The 19229-nt window shown below is 46.3% G+C and overlaps 1 protein-coding gene and 1 pseudogene across 1 annotated transcript in view; both read left to right on the top strand.

Moving 5' to 3' along the window:
- LOC136333717 (acyl-coenzyme A thioesterase 1-like) overlaps positions 1-15719 on the top strand; it is a 51198-nt gene extending 35479 nt beyond the window's left edge. Inside the window, 3 exon segments of the mRNA XM_066273282.1 lie at positions 13248-13450; positions 14697-14916; positions 14919-15719. Coding sequence (XP_066129379.1) covers positions 13248-13450; positions 14697-14916; positions 14919-15298 — 803 coding nt within the window. The 3' untranslated portion in view covers positions 15299-15719.
- On the top strand, positions 10856-11680 carry LOC136333718 (acyl-coenzyme A thioesterase 5 pseudogene; annotated as a pseudogene).
- Positions 15720-19229: the final 3510 nt, after the last annotated feature.

Here is a 19229-nt window from a genome sequence, read left to right as displayed (position 1 = left end):
CAGTGCATTACCATCCACTGGCTAGTGTGCCAAGTAGTGATTCAAAGGGTCAGTCCACGATAGCCCAGCTGTCGGTGAAAATCACCAGAGGTGAAAGTTCATTATGGGTAACTAGCCATATGGCTCTTAGTTCCGCCCATTGGCTGCTCTGACCTGTACCTGTGTCCTTCCAAATAGTCTCAGTGCCCGGTGGAAGGCTATGGCCGTCCACATGGCTGGTTGGCCCCTGTTAGAACCATTAGCATACCAGGCATCCTCAGGGATGGGCACCCGCCCTCCTGGTAGGGACTGATTTCAGGTTCTGCCTCCTGATCACCAGCTGCACCTGACTCTAAGGTCATATACATGACTGCAGTTCTGCTCTCAATGGGCTGGTGCTAAGAGCACAGCATTGTTGCAAGTATGCACCCCACTTGGCTAGGGTGGAGGTTTGATCTGTACCAATACGAGGTTTGATTGCCCAATCTCTCCCATCCTGCAATAGGGTATGTGGTCTTGACCGTAACTGGAGTTGTGGTTGTAATACTGTACTTTCAGTGGCTAGGAGGGCAGTATACACAGCTGCCAACTGCCTCCACTAACGAGTAATGACTTCAGTGCCTTTCCACAATTAGGACCAAAACCCAATAGCTTGCCGTAGGTGCTCTACACAAGCCCCATCCAAACCCCTCAGGGGTTACATGGACATCAAGCTCACAGGGCCTGTCAGGATCAAACACATTCAAGGCCTGTGCCACCCTGACAACTCTCTTAGCTGCTGCAAAAGCATCTTGTGCCTGCTCAGTCTAATCCCAGAGAACTCCCTTCAGAATAAGGTGATATAAGAGACGCAGTAACTGAGCTAAATGGATTATAAATGCTCGCCAATACCCCAGCAGACTTAGGAATTCCTGTAACTGCTTTACTGTATTGGGCACAGGGTATGCTTGGATCGTATGTATAACTGCGTCAGGGATAACCTTTGTCTTACCTGACCTGACAACTCCCAAGAACTTAATAGATAACCCGGGTCCTTTTAATTTGCCCTCGTTGACCACCCAGCCACAGGCTTTCATGTGGGATAGCAGGGTAAGGACTGCTTGCTCCAATTCTGGAAGAGAGTCACTAGTTAGCATAATGTCATCGATATAATGATACATAGGTACTGCCTCTGGTTGTTTGCATTTGGCCAGGTCAGCTGCCACCAGCCCATGACACAAGGTGGCGCTATGCAAGTATCCCTGTGGTAATACTGTAAAGGTCACTGCCACCTTTCCCAAGTGAAAGGAAATTGGTCTTGACTCTGCAGCTATATCAATAGAGAAAAAGGCGTTAGCCAAATCTGCCACAAAGTGGTATGTTTCCAACTCATGGCTTACCCGATCCTTCAGGTTAGCTGTTGAGGGTACAACAGCAGCATGCAAAGGGGGAACAACTTGATTAAGTTCCCTGTAACCCACTGTCATTCTCCAGGTTCCATCTGGTTTGCACACAGGCCACACTGGGGAACTGTAAGGACTGTGTGCTGGCTGGATGACCCCCACCTTTTCTAGTTTGAGAACTGTCGCAGTGACTTCTTCAGAGCCGCCTGGCAGGCAATACTGCTTCATGCTAGTCACACGCCGGGGAACGGGTAATTGCAAATGGGAGTGTGCTGTTTGTCCCTGTGACACTACCTTCACGACCCAGACCCAGAGGCAGAACTCCCCAGCTATAGTTAACAACCACAGTCCTTGTAAGACATCTACCCCCCAAAATATACTCAGGAATAGGGGATACACATACCTTATATGGCTTAGGAGGCAGTATTTCTATCCCCAATGGAATAGGTATTAGCTTCACTTGAACAGTTTGGCCCCCATATCTGACAATGGCCACTGGGGTCACAGCAAAGTGTTCTGGGTACCCAGAAAGGAGGAAACATTCTGCACCTGTATCCACCAAGGCCAGTACCCGTTGTACATTAGAAGGAGACCAGTAGATAACCAGATCCACGTGTGTGCTCTGGTCCCCACCCATCCCTGTTAGACGAGTCCCTCAGCCTTCCCCCTGTTCAGACTGGAACAGTGGGTCTTGGGGGTCCTCCTGTCCTTCAGCAGTCTCCATCATACAATCTTGTAACCGTGCTACCCATGCACCAACTATTTTGTTGGTAGCTGCAGGGGCCATTTGTCTCAGCGGCTGGAATCTCTGTCCTGATTTAAGCTGCTGCCAAAGCGCCAAAAGAACCTTTTTAGGCTTGCCATCCAACTTCTCCCTATCTGCCCGGCCGCAATGAAATCTACCCGCATCTGTGTTTGGGTAACGTTCACAGGCCCATTCCACTTGCTAGTCGGAGGGGCAGACGGGCAGCAGCCCTCTCAGCTTTGTGATTCCATGCTGCCTCCAGTTCCCCAAATCTGCTACCACCTGTGTAACCGTGTTGATGGGCTGTCCCACATAGGGGCCCAGGATAGCCACTAGTGACCCAAAAAGGGCAAATGGGGCCCTGCAGACGATGAGATCCCACATCCTGGCTGTAAACACTTCCTCGTCTGGTCCATGGGAGCATTCTTCATACCTAGTTCCTGAAGGACCTTTACTAACTCACTATAGCACTGCCATCGACTCACTGCCCCTAGCAAGTCCCAGCACTCTGCCAGATCGTAGGAATGACAGCCACCACCCATTCTAATGGGGTATGGTGTCCTGGGTTGTCATGGCAGTTCTGAAGACACTGCCTCAAAGAGGAGTGTGTGGTACAGTAATGGCGGCCCATTTCTCCATGTCTGTTCTGCAGAGCGTGGTACCAGCCACTACTGTCTCACAACCTCAGTAGCCAGGCTGCCAGCACTCCATGGGTTTCTGCCTGAATTGTGCCCCCAACTCCATCAGCTCTGCCTGGGTGTAGGGCTGGCCCACAGAGTGCTTCACTATCTGTGGAGGAAGCTGTCGTTGCCCCTGAGGGACTCGTTGCTGCTGGAATTTTATATTCTATGTGACCACTGGCCAGGCTCTGAGTCTGGGGACGGCAGTTGCAGCCTGAGGCTCCCCACAGTGAGAAGACATTGGAAATGCCTGCTCCTGCTGACTCAGAGCCACTCTGCCAGCAGGAACGCAACTCAGTCTTCTGTGTCCACTTTGGCTCCTGCGGTTGCGGGCTCACGGCCTGAAGTGGAGTCTCGAGCTCCTGCACCCAACCCTGGAGCTCCTGCACCCACAGTTGTTTCTCCAACAGCTGTCACTGCCAACGTTCAGCTTCCAGGGCAAACTGCATCTCGTGAACCCACAATTCTTTCTCCAGAGAGGCTCCAGTTCAGGGTGCTGTTGGTGTTCAGCCTTCACCTCACAATGCAACTCTCGAACCCGGTCGGACTCCTTGTCCAGTGCTGACTCCAGTTCACACCGTTGCTGGTTCTCAGCCTGTAGTCTGACTTGCAATTCTCAGATCTGCAGCTCTTTCTCCAGTGACCGTTCCAGCTCGTGCCATTGTTGCCACTTGCTCCTCAGCTCACCCTGGAGCTTTCAACCTCGGGCTTCCTCTTGCACAGAGCTCTCTGTTTCCTCTTGCAGGGCTGTAAAGAACACCTAGGCTATGGCCCCCAAAAAGATAGCCTTAGAGAACCATACACTGGAGAACAGTGACCACTCCTCTACGCGACCCTTCAAGGGCGTCAGGGGCTCCAAACTTACCTGCTCTGAACCCTGTCCACTACACCAGATGTAATGCCGGTGGCCGAGCCCAGGCAGGTTCATATTGGATTCAGGCAGATGGTAGAGAAACTGCAGAGCCAGACAGTGTCGGGCCATATCTGTGAGCAAATAAACAACAAAAACGAAAGAGGTAATGAACAAAGGAAACTCTGCTATTCTCACTAAGGGCAAGGGAGCAAGGAAAACCGCACCTCACAGTGGCGGGAGAGCGATCTGGGAGAATCGCCGCCCAGGGGAAGCACTCGTAGCCTTGTATATGCTCTGTGCACATGCCTCTGCCTCATGCTCAAGCACTAATCAAGTGAAGTGCTTGCAGCCGGTACACCTGCAAGCAAGCCTAACAGCTTCCCCACACCATGGAAACTGTGAAGTGTCCTTGGTGCAACTCTGCAACTGGATGAGAACCAGTGCGGGAGGGCCTCCACTGGTGCCGTGAACCCCCACGCGGAGTCTCTCATACTACTGTCTACAAGCGATGTTTCCATCCGTCAAGGGAGCCAGTGCCGCCCTCTGGTCGCAGTCCAAGAATCAGTCCACGATAGACAGCCCACCTGTCTGTGCAAATCACCAAGGTGAAGGTCATTACAGGCAACTAGCCATATAGCTCTTTATTAATGGACCTCAGCACCTTTCCCCAGTGGGCTGTCTGTTGACACAAGCCCCATCCAAACTCCTCAACAAGCTCACAGGGCCTGACGGGGTCAAACACATTCAAGGTCTGTGTTGCCTTAACAGTTCTCTTAGCTGCTTGTTGCTGCTATATATAAAGAAAGCACCTATCACCTTCTAAAGCCAACACCTGACCAGACGATGGCGCAGTGGATAGAGCGTCGGACTGGGATGCAGAGGACCCGGGTTAAAGACCCCGAGGTTGCCGGCTTGAGTGCGGGCTCATCTGTTTGAGAAAAAAGCCCACCAGTTTGAACCCAAGGTTGCTATCTCCAGCAAGGGGTTACTAGGTCTGCTGAAGGCCCGCGGTTAAGGCACATATGAGAAAGCAATCAATGAACAATTAAGGTTTCGCAACAAAAACCTGATGATTGATGCTTCTCATCTCTTTCTGTTCCTGTCTGTCTGTCTCTGTCCCTCTCTCTGACTCTCTCTCTGTCCCTGTAAAATATAAAAATTAAAAATAAATAAAACCAACACCTGCTGCACATTAGAAGGGGACCAGTGGATTACCAATTTCACATGGGTCCTCTGGCCCCCGGCATTCCCTACCGGATGAGTGCCTCGCCCTTCCCCCTATTTATACTGGGACAACGAGTCTTGGGGATCCTGTAAACTGAACGCCAGACATTTTTTTGGCAGGTGCCAGGGTCACCCGCTTCCCCCACTTTTTCAGCAGCTGGAACCTCTGTTCTGACTCAAGCTGCCAACAAAGCTCCAACAAGACTTTATTAGGCTTGTATGGGGCAGCTGTGTTAGGTTTGCTCGCGGGGTTACCAGCTGCAAGCACTCTGCCTGATTGATACATTAGTGCGTGGCTGTGCCATGTGTGTATGGCCTACATGAGGCTACGAGTGCTTGCGCTCAAGGGGATTGAGGATTGCAGATGTGCAGATTGCCTGTCCACCATTGTGAGGGGTCATTTTGCTGTTTGTTTGCCTGAGAGGTGGTTTCTCTGCCTGTGTGATGGTCTGCCATTGTGAGACTTTATTAAGTGGAATGGCCCTAATGCTTTCTGAGTTTGCAGTTTCTTTTCCATCAGCCCAAATCCAATGTGGACCTGCTTGGCCTCGACTACAAGCATACACCTTGCTATCTAATTTCTATCTTCCCCGGCTGCAATTAAATCTACCCACTTCTGTGTTGGGGTAACTTTTATAGGCCCTGTGTGGCAGCTGTGTTAGGCATGCCTGCGAGGTTACCAGCTACAAGCACATTGCTTGATTAGTGCGTGAGCACGTGGCAGAGTCACGTGTACATGACCTATATAAGGCCATGGGCACTTCCCCTGGGCGGTGATTCCCCCAGGTGGCTCTCCCTCCACTGTGAGGTGCGGTTTTCCTTGCTTCCTTGTCCTTACTGTGGATAGCAGATTCTCCTTTGTTTATTAGCTCTTTCACTTTTGTTTATTTGATCGCCTTTGTGAGCCTCCAATAAACAGGTATGGCCCTACACTTTCTGGCTCCACAGTTTCTCTAACGTCTGTCCGAAGCCAATGTGAACCTGCCTGGCCTCTGCCACCAGCATTACAGGAAGAGAATGAAAAAGGGAGAGAGAAGGGGAGATGGAGGGGTGGCGAAGCAGATGTTTGCTTCTCCTGTATGTCCTGACCGGGAATTAAATTCTGGACATCCACACGCCGTGCCAATGCTCTACCACTGAGCCGACCAGTGTAGAGCTGGGGCTCAGTATGCCCAAATCCTGTTTCTTCCTTTTTGTATCCCTTATCTTTGTGGCCAGGGCTCTAAATCACAAAATTTTATCTTCCCTAACCAAGGACACTTAAAAACATTCCAGATAGTCCTGGGGCCGACCTGCCTCTCTCCTGGTCCCTCTTTTATAACATTCTTTTAAAAATAAAACTAACCAAAATATAACCCTGACATCTCTTTACATAGTGAATCAACATATTTTGAAGGCCAAACCTAAAAAGCTAATGAATATTCTGTTAAGACCCTCCCTTAAGACTTCCCCTAGGATTCCTAGCAGCTTAAGAAAGATGAGCCTCAAGACAATGAACCCAGTAGCGTGCTTGCTCTAGTGCAGTGATATTCAACCTGATCTCTACCGCCCACTAGTGGGCATTCCAGCTTTCATGGTGGGCGGTAGCGGAGCAACCAAAGTATAAATAAAAAGATAGATTTAACTATAGTAAATTGATTTATAAAGATTTATTCTGCCAAACAGCAAAAATCCAACATAAAATACTTGGTAAATAATTATTATATGCTTTAACTTGCTGTAACTCTGCTTTATAAATTTTATAGAGTAAAGTACTTCCCTACTTTATAAATCACCATTACTGTGGAACCAGTGGGCGGTTAGAAAATTTTACTAACAGAGATACAAAAGTGGGTGGTAGGTATAAAAAGGTCGGGAACCTATGGCTTGTGAGCCAGATGTGGCTCTTTTGATGGCTGCATCTGGCTCGCAGACAAATCTTTAATTTAAAAAAATGTTAAAAATATAAAACATTCTCATGTATTACAATCCATTCATTTCCTACTGCACATGTTCATGGTTGCGGTTGGCTGGAGCCAATCACAGCTGTCTTCTGGGACAGCACCAAATTTTTATTGGATAATGTGTAACATACACGGGTTGTTGTATGGCTCTCATGAAATTACATTTTAAAAGATGTGGCATTCATGGTTCTCTCAGCCAAAAAGGTTCCCGACCCCTGCTCTAGATCATGCCCATACTCTTCTCTCTTCGTCTAAGAGTCCCCATGAGACTTGCAACCAGGGGAGCAGCAGGCAGTGGCATCTCATCCCAGGCTTACTCCCCGTACCTGTCTCCAAGGCCCTCTTTTCTCTGACTTTCCAGAGAGCCAAAGCAGCCCTGCCTAGGCTCTATCCTGTTGCTTCTTTTATCCTAAGCCCTTCCTTCATTGCATTGCCCTCAGCTTTAATAAGTGTACTCTCAAAATCTCCTGGACTCATGCTGTGAAATCTCTCCTGGCTATATCCCATCCAGTAACACCCTGACCTGGGACTGTAATGTCAGTGGCCATGGCCAGGCAGGTTCACACTGGATTCGGCAGACAGTAGAGGAACTGTGGAGCTGGAAAACGTTGGGCCATTCCTATTTATTCAATTCTCACAATGGTGGGCAAACAAATAGGCAGGGGAAAACCTCTTCTTGCTGTGGTGGGCAAGCAAACAGGAAATCCGCCTCTCACGGTGGTGGACAAGCGATTGCACCAAAGGAAAGTACCTGCAGCCTTACAGAGGCTACACACACGTGCTCATGCACTGATCATGCAAAGTACAAGCAAGCTAGCCTAACACAGCTGCTTTCCCTACAGCGATCAAATCAGGAATCTTGGCATATCAGGACAGTGATCTAACCAACTGAGGTACAGGACCAAGAAGAGCTACACAATACAACAAATTTGTGAACTCAGCCAGGCACAGTGGTGGCAGGGCCTACTGCTCCAAAGTAGACATGTTTTAGACCATACTTATCTGAATGGGCAAAAAACTTGAGGACTACATTTGTGACTAATTGTATAACAAGTTATTTTAATTTCTGTTCTGTGTCAAGTGTAAAACCTTCCAACAAAGGGTTTTTTTGTTTGTTTGTTTGTTTGTTTTGTATTTTTCTGAAGCTGGAAACGGGGAAAGACAGTCAGACAGACTCCCGCATGCGCCCGACCGGGATCCATCCGGCATGCCCACCAGGGGCGACGCTCTGCCCACCAGGGGGCGATGCTGTGCCCCTCTGGGGCGTCGCTCTGCGGCGACCAGAGCCACTCTAGCACCTGGGGCAAAGGCCAAGGAGCCATCCCCAGCTCCCGGACCATCTTTGCTCCAGTGGAGCCTTGGCTGCGGGAGGGGAAGAGAGAGAGACAGAGAGGAAGGAGGGTGGGGGTGGAGAAGCAAATGGGCGCTTCTCCTATGTGCCCTGGCCAGGAATCGAACCCGGGGCCCCCGCACGCCAGGCCGACGTCTACCGCTGAGCCAACCGGCCAGGGCCCAAAGGGTTTTATTGTAGATTTTTTTGTACCCATGCTGTTGATTGCTAAATGTAATAGTCTGATTATGACGCTGAATGAATGTATCTTAAAAAAGAGAGAGAAATTATTTTATCAAGACCTGGTGCAGAATTCAGCCTTTACTCCTATTTCTGGTGGTAAGACTGTCTCCTTATTCCTGGTATAGGGAAGTTTAAAGCCAATAGCCACAGCCACCATCAGAGCCGCCTGGCCCATGTAGGTTCGCATTTGATTTGGACAGATGGTAATGAAACAACGGAGCCAAGAGCTGGTGGGCCATTACCTTTAATCCTAGCTCACACCCGGCGAGTGAGAAAATACACACAGTGGGAAAACACTTCTCTTTCCATTCAAGGCTCCCAAAGCCACTGACTCATCTGAGTATTCCTAGAATCAAAGGCTCCACCAGCCTTATTCACCTCTGTTCCCCATCTCCTTCTCTCTGCACAAACTGGCTTCTCCTTCAGCACTTTGCCATCTTGGCTCCCTCTCTTCTGCAATGCTGATGGCAGGACCTGAGGGAGCAAGAGCCTCGGTCTGCCTCATTTTATAGTGTACAAATTAAATCCTTTAATCCAATATACAAAAAAGAAAGTCTCTGATACAAAGCCACTCACCTGAGGCATAAATTGGATTCCTCATGAGAGCGCACCACACCACATCATGCAACAGTCAAGGATGTGGGGAAAAGCTCAGTTTTGAGAAGATCTTAGTATTAAAAGGGTGGGAAAGGCTTAGTCTTAAAACCAAGCCTTAGCCTATAAAAATCTTGCTAGCCTACAGCCTGTCTCGCACACCCAATGCAAACTATAAGCGAGCAGACATATATATCATATTTAAAAACTTATTTGACTAATAGGAGGGCAGCTTTCACATGAGAGTTTCATCTTTTGCTTTTAGGGAAAAAAGAAGGAAAGAGTGCCCTTCCTGCACTTGCTGTTTTTCAAGTGCCTGTAGCTCAAAATAATCTGTATGCCAAAATGACATATTTGGGGGGGGTAGCATCCCCAAAACCCGTTCACCTGACTTGTTTCCACAGTGTCTCTCATCCCCACTTGATTTTGAGAATTGAAGATAAACTGAAGAATTTTCATCTTGAAGTGAAATACTGCAATGTGCTTAATTTCTTGTTTTCTAAAATGTATTTTCTAATACCAAATTCCTCATTCAAATCTAAATATCCAACAGTCTTCTAAAAGTCAACCTCCAAATTCCTTAATTAGTTCCATTAATCATCATAATAACTCCTGTCAATCCCATATTTTATTTCTCTAAATTTAAATTTTTTTCTTTCTTGCCTTCACTTCTAAAAAGGCACCATTACCATAATGGGTCTCCTCCACGCTCTCAGGGACACTGTCAGGTGCTTACTCAGCATCCATTACCCATCCTGATTTTTACTCATTTATTGCCTTGTGGGCCTCAGAGAAAGCTAACTCCACCCTGATTGATGCTAGGGCAATGCTGGTGATTCCTCTTTGGTTTGAGATAATCTCAACATTCCATGCGGGGGAATTCCAAGTATGATTTCAGTCCCATACTTGAAATTCTCTCCCACTAAATACGAACAAAGAATCTGCATGAAGCCCCAATTACTCTGACAGCCACCAGAGCAAAGAGAAACAGTTCATGGTGTCATTACTAAGCCAATGTAGAAAGGCACTAATGAAAATCACACCGAAGGATTCGTTCCCATAAAATGCAGTCAGAAAAATAACTAAGCCAGTTTGTTGGAGTCAGGACAGGGTACGTTTGGGGAAGGGGAAAGGTGAGGGTTGCTTCTGGAGCGCTGGTAATTGTCTGAGTGTGTGGTTAATGTGGGTATGTTTGGAGTGTGAAAATTCATAGTGTGAGCTGTATATTTAGGATTTGTGCATTTTTCTATACGGATAATGCACTAAACGTTTATTGATTTTAGAGAGAGGAAGAAGAGACAGACAGGCAGAAACATCATCTGTTCCTGTATGTGCCTTGATTAGGTATGGAACCTGCAACCTTTGCCTATGGGGACGACCCTTTCTAATCAGCGGAGCTACTTGGCCAGGGCAAAAGTATGTATGTATGTATACATGTATGTATGTATGTATTTAAGTCAGGGGTCCCCAAAGTACGCCCCCCTGAGGCCATTTATCCCACCCCTCCACACTTCCGGAAGGGGCTCTTTCATTGGTGGTCAGTGAGAGGAGCATATTGACCAAAAGCAGGCTCATAGTTCCCATTGAAATACTGGTCAGTTTGTTGATTTAAATTTACTTGTTCTTTATTTTAAATATTGCATTTGTTCCCGTTTTGTTTTTTTACTTAAAAATAAGATATGTGCAGTGTGCATAGGGATTTGTTCCTAGTTTTTTTCATAGTCTGGCCCTCCAAAGGTCTGAGGGACAGTGAACTGGCCCCCTGTGTAAAAAGTTTGGGGACCCCTGATTTATTATCCATGGAGGGGCTGGAATTCTTGGAATTCTGCCTAAACTCTTCAATTCTGGTTTCACCACGAATCGATTACCCAGTAACTTTCACTTCAACATATGAGACTGGTTGAGACTGAGAAGCGTCCTCCGGATAGGGATTGGGCGCCACACCCGGGACTCAGGCAGTCTCTGTGCTTGGGTCAAGAGAGCCACCTAGTACTGCACGATGCTGAAGAGCCCAGACATCTCCGGAGGCGACTAAGCCACCGAACACTCCCGCAGCCTGAGAACGCCAGAGCCCATTCGACCAACCGACGCGCTTCTCACGGGCTGCAACGGGATTCTGACCCCTGCCTGAGCTTTCCAGCTGACGGTGCGGACCGCAGCAGCGCCCGACCGGAATGACTGCGAAGGTGTCGCTGGAGCCCTTGGGCTGCTGCCGTTGGGACGAGCCCGTGCGCATCGTCGTGCGAGGCCTGGCCGCGGGGCAGCCGGTCACGCTGCACTCGTCCCTGCGCGATGAGAAAGGCACGATTTTCCGGGCCCACGCGCGCTACTGCGCCGACTCCGGCGGGGAGCTGGACCTGACGCGCGCGCCCGCGCTGGGCGGCAGCTTCGCTGGGATTGAGCCCATGGGGCTCCTCTGGGCCCTGGAGCCCGAGAAGCCTTTTTGGCGGTTTCTGAAGCGGGACGTGCAGACGCCCTTCGTCGTGGAGCTGGAGGTGCTGGACGGTCACGAGCCCGAGGGCGGGCGGCTGCTGGGCCGGGCGGTGCATGAGCGCGACTTCCTTGCGCCGGGGGTGCGGCAGAAGCCGGTGCGCACGAGCCGGGTGTGCGCCATGCTCTTCCTGCCCCCAGGTGAGCCTGGGTGGCTGGGACTGTGTGAGCGAGTGCGCTTGACACCCAGTGCTTAAGGGGAGCTAGGCTCGGGGACAAGGTCAGAGAAGTTGTCATTGACTAAATTAGTGCCCACACAACCAAAAATCTGATATGTTAGACTCTGTGCTTTGCAATTTTTTTGCATGATCTCATTTAGTCTCTCTATCCCAATGAAGTGGATACCGTTATTATGCAGATATAAATATAGGGTCAGGTCGGTAGGTATGTTGTCCACTTTGCTATTAACTGCCTGCCGTACAGATCACGACCGCATCAGCCCTTATGAGGGTCTTACACAAAATGATGGTCAAGGAAGCTGTTTGCCATGTCACTTTTCCCAAGTGTCCTGGCTGTGTACTTTGGGCCTCTTCTTCACTTTATGTTCCTCTCTACCACAGATCACACTTCAAACTTCATTGCCTCCCTCACCTAAAGTCATCTCTAGGTATATTTCTTTCCTCTCTCTAAATAAAGAGCTGAAATATGAATTTACAAAAAAAGCCAAGGGTTGATGCAATACAATATAATACTTTGTTTCAAGTCTTTGATGTTCTTTTTTTTTCCTTCAAGATTCTTAATTCTATGACAATCTTTGAACAGAACACTGCAAACCAACACAATCTAAAACTTGAAATTCCTGCCATGGGCGGTTGGCTCAGCGGTAGAGCGTCGGCCCAGTGTGTGGAAGTCACAGGTTCAATTCCTGGCCAGTGCACACAGGAGAAGCACCCATCCGCTTCTCCACCCTTTCCTCTCTGCTTTCTCTCTATCTCTCTCTTCCCTTCCCACAGCCAAGGCTCCACTGGAGCAAAGTTGGCCCCAGGCACTGAGGATGGCTCCGAGGCCTCCGCCTCAGGCACTAGAATGGCTCCGATTGCAGCAGGGCATAGCAATGTCCCCTAGTGGGCATGCTGGCTGGATCCCAGTCAGGTGAATGCAGGAGTCTGACTCCCCACCTCCCAATCCCCCACCCCTACTTCTAACTTTGGGAAAATACAAAATAAACAAACAAACCTGAAATTCCTTAGAAGCATGCAGATATTTATCATAGAAGCATATGAAGGGGTAAACTCATCAATGTGAAGATACCTTGTAGATTTTCCTCCCCCCAAGGCACCTGTTTTCCTTTCCTTTGTCTTTTTTTTTTTTTTTTTTAATTAAGAATCAAAGAGGCAGAGAGACCTGGCAAGCCCCCTACCAGGCGATGCTCTGCCCATCTGGAGATGCTGCTCAATTACTCAGCAACCAAGCTATTTTAGTGCCTGGGGCAAGGCCATGGTGTCATCCTCAGTGCCAGGGGCCAACTTGCTCAACAATTCGAGCTATGGCTGTGGGAGAAGAACAGAGAGAGAGGGAGAGAAGGGGGAAAGGTGGGGAAGCGGATGGTCGCTTCTTCTCTGTGCCCTGACTGGAATCAAATCCTGGCCTTCCACATGCTAGGCTGATACTCTACTGCTGAGCCAACCGGCCAGGGCCTGTTTTCCTTTTCAATAGTGACCCAGGGAGCTATTTTCTTCCCTTTGATTCACAGGAACCTCTTAAATAATATAGAAAGATCCCTAAATTTAAGCAAAATATTTAAATTATATAATGCCTTCCCTTTATAATATTTCCTTCTCTAGGACCTGGACCTTTCCCGGGGATCATTGATCTCTTTGGTCTTGGAGGGGGCCTGCTGGAATATCGAGCCAGTCTTCTGGCTGGCCATGGCTTTGCTACATTGGCTCTAGCTTATTATGACTTTGAAGATCTCCCCAAGAAATTCAACAGCACAAATATGGAATACTTTGAAGAAGCCCTGTGCTCCATGCTTCAACACCCCCAGGTTCTCCTAATGTTCTTTTTGTATTTTTATATTTTATTTATTGATTTTGATAAGAGAGGAAGGGGGGGAGAGAAAGAGAGAGAAAGACAGGAACATCAATCCTGCCCCGACTGAGGATCAAATTAGCAACCTCTGTGCTTCAGGACAATCTCTAACCAACTGAGCTATCTGGCCAGGGTCTAATGTTCTTTATTGTGTCATTCTGTCTCAGTTATCTCCCCAGAGAATGTCACCTTGTACTCACTTGTACCAGGTGCAGTGATGCTCCTCTATTCCTCTTTCACAGAGATAGTTTTTTGGAGACTTCTTTGACTTTATGCATCTATTGTATTTCCACTTTCTGTGTCAGAGAAAATACATGTGAGATTTTATTTAAAGGAATTATTTAGTTATATTAAAATTCCTTTTGTTATGGAGCTTCTAATTTGTTAGCTTTGCACACTTGTTTTTTCATCTTTTTTTCTGACAATAGAGTATGTTGTTGCTCAGATTTTTATCAGAACTTATGTGCCCATTTTTGAAGCTAAGAACCACTTCATTGGACTCAGAAATATTACTTTGTTCCTGTAAAGTTAATCATTTGCTGACATATTCAGATGGACTCTAATAAATGATTCACTTCTTGAAACAGAACTTGGTTTTACACAATAAGATACAACATGTCTGGAACATTTGTAATGAATTTCTAAATTTGCCAGTGAGTTTAAGATTTTTTTGCTGTATTTCCAGCCAGATACTCTCTTTTTTTTTTTTTAATTTTATTTTAAATTTTTTTTTTAGAGAGAGGTTAGGGACAGACAGACAGGAATGGAGAGATGAGAGATGAGAAGCATCAATTCATAGTTGCGGCTCCTTGGTTGTTCATTGATTGCTTTCTCATATGTGCCTTGACCAGGGGCTCCAGCCAGTGACCCCTTGCTCAAGCCAGTGATCTTGGGCTTCAAGCCAGCAACATATGGGCTCAAGCCAACAACCGTGGGGTCATGTCTATGATCCCATGCTCAAGTCAGTGACCTTGGGGTTTCAAACCTGGGTCCTCAGTGTCCAGGCTGATGCTCTATCCACTGCACTACCACTAGGTCAGCCCAGATATCTTTTACTATGTGGAAAGAAACTCCTATGAACTTAGTTTGATTCTCTTGTGCCCAGCTCACAAATTAAAGCTAACAGCACATCTAATTGCACTAAGAAAACGATTTTTTATTGGGTGGGTTCTCGATTATTCTTCTTCATTCTTTTCTTCCAGGTAAAGGGTCCAGACGTTGGCCTTCTGGGCAGTTCTTTAGGGGCTAATATTTGTCTCTTCATGGCCTCATTTTTAAAGAGTATCTCAGCTACAGTTTCCATCAATGGCTCTGGGTTCACTGGAATCAGTGCCTTCTGCTACAAGGAGATTTGCATCCCACCATTGGGCCATGACATGAGGAGAATTAAGAGAGCTTTCTCAGGCCTCCTGGACATTGTTGATAAAGGAATGATGTAGGAGGGTATGAACATGCCAGCATGTTTCCAATAGAGAAGGCCGAGGGGCCTATCTTCTTCATCGTTGGTCAGGACGACCATAACTGGAGGAGTGAGCTCTATGCCCAAATAGCCTCTGATCGGTTACAGGCCCATGGAAAGAAAAACCCCCAGATAATCTCCTACCCTGGGACTGGGCATTACATTGAGCCTCCTTACTTCCCCATGTGTCCAGCTTCCCTGCACACATTACCGAAAAAGCCTGTGATCTGGGGTGGGGAGCCCAGGGCTCATTCCAAGGCCCAGGTAGATGCCTGGAAGCAGATTCTGACCTTCTTCAGAAGACACCTTAGAGGTACCCGGGAGAGAGCTTCCCCCACATTGTAATGCATTGATCTGTTGTTGACATGAGAGATCCAAGGTCAGGTTCTATCTAGTGTTTAATAATTTTATGTGAATAAATTATTCCCTGATTAATATCAAATTCATGTCATCGGTATTGATATATGTTAGGTAACTTTTGAATAAATCACATTGTTTTACTAATTTTAGTAAGATAACACATGGCTATTGTAAGAGATTCAATTAAAGGTATACAACAACAAAGTAAAAAGCATCCTCACTGTTAAAATTTATGTTTTCCTCTCAATATTTTTTTTACTTAACACTTTGAGCCATAGATGAAATTTAAAGCTGGGTTACTTTTTCCATCAATGGGGGAGAATGACTATCCAGTATTGCTACTAATGCAACTACTGGTAGCAGAGTAAAATTTTCATTGGCAAAAGTATACAGAGAAGTTTATTTTTTTCCTGTATCATACTGGGGGTTTCATTTATATATATTTTTTTTAATTTTTATTATTTTTTTAATTTATCATTTTTTTATTTTAATTTTTTTTTTTTTGAAAGAGAGAAGCATCAACTTGTTGCAACAAGTTGTGCCATTGTTTGTTTCTCATATGTGCCCTGACTGGGGCTTGAACTGGTGACCGCTGGGGGTTGAGAAGGTGCCCTTGGGAAAGAGCTGGTGCCCTCGGGATTAAGCTGGTGACCCCGGGATCGAGCCAATGACCTTGAGATAGGCAACCTGGTGATTGAACTGGTGACCTTGGAATCAGCCACCTCAGGATTAGCAACCGTGGGCTTGAGCCAGAGGCCCTGGGATTGAACCAGTTGACCTCGGCACTCCGGGGCCATGCTCTATCCACTGTGCCACTGAACAGGCCTGTGTGTTTATTTTATTACAGTTTATAGTGAACATTATTTTGCATTAGTTTCAGCATGGTAGTTAAACAACTATATACTTTACAAAGTATTTCCCCAATATTTCCAGTACCCCCCTGACACCGTACATAGTTATTATAATATTATTGACTACTAACTGTACCCAGCCACGCGTTGCTGTGGCTCAGTCTGGTTAAATGGAAAAGAAAGTAAAGAGAAAGCGCATATGTTTAATTTCACAATGCTTGTGGGTATACAATATTTTTTGTTGTTCTATTGTCTGTGCAGATATAGAAATTGTCTGCTTAGGCCCTGGCCAGTTGGCTCAGTGGTAGAGCGTCAGCCTGGCGTGCAGAAGTCCCGGGTTCGATTCCCGGCCAGGGCACACAGGAGAAGCGCCCATCTGCTTCTCCACCCCTCCCCCTCTCCTTCCTCTCTGTCTCTCTCTTCCCCTCCTGCAGCGAGGCTCCATTGGAGCAAAGATGGCCGGGTGCTGGGGATGGCTCCTTGGCCTCTGCCCCAGGCGCTAGAGTAGCTCTGGTCGCAACAGAGGGAAGCCCCGGAGGGGCAGAGCATCACCCCCTGGTGGGCAGAGCCTCGCCCCTAGTGGGCGTGCCGGGTGGATCCCAGTCGGGCGCATGCGGGAATCTGTCTGACTGTCTCTCCCCCCCCCCCCCCCCCCCCCGTTTCCGGCTTCAGAAAAATACAGGGGGAAAAAAAAAGAAAAGAAATTGTCTGCTTTGCCGACTCTAGAACACGCACCATATAATTGTCCATGTGAGAAGCAATCCGTGTGTAGATCTAAAGCACACAATTCTAAATATTGGCCCTGAGCTTTGTTGATGGTGATTGCAAATGCCAATCGAATTGGGAATTGCAGTCTCTTCAATTGAAATGGCATATCCATTGGAATCATAGGAATGCGAGGAATGAGGACATCTTCACTTTTAAAAGGTCATGTCAAGATTATTGCTTCTTCAACATTGTTCATTAATTTTTTACAGTGCACAGACCCAAACACTTTATGTTTTACCAGGAAATCCATCAGCAATTTCAGCTTCTGTCTGAAAACACGTGCTGTGATGTCATGCCTATCCACTGGCGATTTGCCAGGAAGTAAGAGCTGTTGTATATCGTCCCAAGCTGGATTGCATGTGAATGTAATGAATAGGTCTGGATGCCCGTAGTGACGAACATATACAATTGCATCCTGAGCATACTCATGCATATGACATGGACTGCCTGTATATGAAGATGGCAAAATCGTTAGTCTTCCAACGTTAGTTGTATTACCATCATTTACAACTGCATCTCGCAAATGAACATATTCTTCAGAGCAAAGCTTGGTCTGATTCAAACGGATGAATATCAAATGTTCTATTTTGATTTTTGCATACATATCTGTGATGTATTGGTGAAACAATTGACGGCATTTCAAAATGTGATTGTCTTCATTCTCTCGAATCATTAATCGGTATGAATAATAGTTCATTGCGCTGCATTTCCTATTTGTTTCTTTGCCACTGACTGGATTTATCATCTTAACATTGAAGTGATATCCATCAGCACCATCCCAACAAATGATTGGATATTGCAGGGCATTGTAGCATCGATGAGTTTCTGCAACTTTTGTCAATTGATTGTTTCTCCGATGAAGACAATATCTCTACGTTGGAATTGATCTCCTACTATAACAATTGCCACTTCATCTATAGTTGGAGCATTGAACCTTCGCACATGTTCTCCAGCAGCTGTTTTGTCAGCATAAATAACTATCTTGTGTGTATCAGATGGCATCATGTCAATTGCTGTTTTGAACAAACGCACTAAATTGTTTTTTTCGTGAAGAAGCTCTTGCAGTTGAGAAACGATAGACCTTTTTATGCTGGTAGAAATTCCATAGCGTGCATTCAATTCATCATTGCCATCACCAATGAAATACATTTGTAGGAATTTATGTTGACCATCTGGGAACTAAAGCAGGGAGCTGGCTTTATGATAAATTTGTCCTTTCACTTTGAAAGTTGGCATGAATTGAGCTGTTGTGATTTTTGCACCACATGATGTCATTTGGAAGCGTGAGTTCTATATTTCCTGATGTTAGATAGGAAATGCTTTGATTCGGTGGTATATCCGGCAAGCAAAGTTTTTAATGGCTCTGGCGGTTGTCCAAGTTGAGGTAGTTTAATTTTTCCAGCGGCGCAACACATTCCTTTCATTTCTCCGTTAAATTTCAGAGTCTTGCAATAAGTACACACTTCAGTCATAGTGTCGATGAGAACATGCCAGCTCAAACTATAATCATCAGCTGGGTTGTACCGGAATGCAAGGTGATTGTAATTGCGTGATTGCTGAGCACGGAGTCCTATTTTATGCTGATCTGCTGTTTCTCGTTGACGTCTTTCAGTCACTCTCAGCCTGTCATATTCATTCTGTCGAGAACGAAGCAGATCTGAAGCTGCAGAACGCGATCGCCCTGCTTGCAACTGTGCATCCTCAAGTCTGGCTGCACGTAAATGGATCGTAAATCGGAAACATTGAAAGGGAATTGTAAAATATTTAGTATAGTGTGTGTTGCTTTTATGTCCACAGATGGCGCTGTTTTTTTAAAAAAGCATGTTTTTACCTGTCACATGTGTGACATCCATATCTATATAATAGTAGGTATATAAAAAAGAGTGCATATTTGAATGCAACATTGTTTCAAGCTTTCAAAGCAATCAGTGAAGAACTTTTGGAGATTTAAGATTTTGAACAAATGAACATTTACTTTTTATTTATATAGATATTCCCTATGCTGAACTTTATTTACATCCCTCTGACTCTTTTGTAACTACCAATTTGTACTTCTTAATCCTTTCAGCTTTTTCACCTAGTCCACTAACTCCCCCCACCCACAACCACCAGTCTGTTCTTTGTACTATAAGTCTTTTTCTCCTGTATTTGCTAATTTATATTATTCTTTATTTTTTTTACTTTATTTATTGATTTTAGGGGGTGGGGAGTCAGATTTTAGTTGCTTCACTTTAGTTATTCATTGATTGCTTTTCATATGTGCCTTGACTGGGCAAGCCTGGGGTTTCAAACCAGCA

Source organism: Saccopteryx bilineata, chromosome 4 (genome assembly GCF_036850765.1).
Source record: "Saccopteryx bilineata isolate mSacBil1 chromosome 4, mSacBil1_pri_phased_curated, whole genome shotgun sequence".
Classification (NCBI taxonomy): domain Eukaryota; kingdom Metazoa; phylum Chordata; class Mammalia; order Chiroptera; family Emballonuridae; genus Saccopteryx; species Saccopteryx bilineata.
Note: the sequence above shows the minus strand (reverse complement) of the source record. Positions and strands in the feature narration are given on the sequence as shown.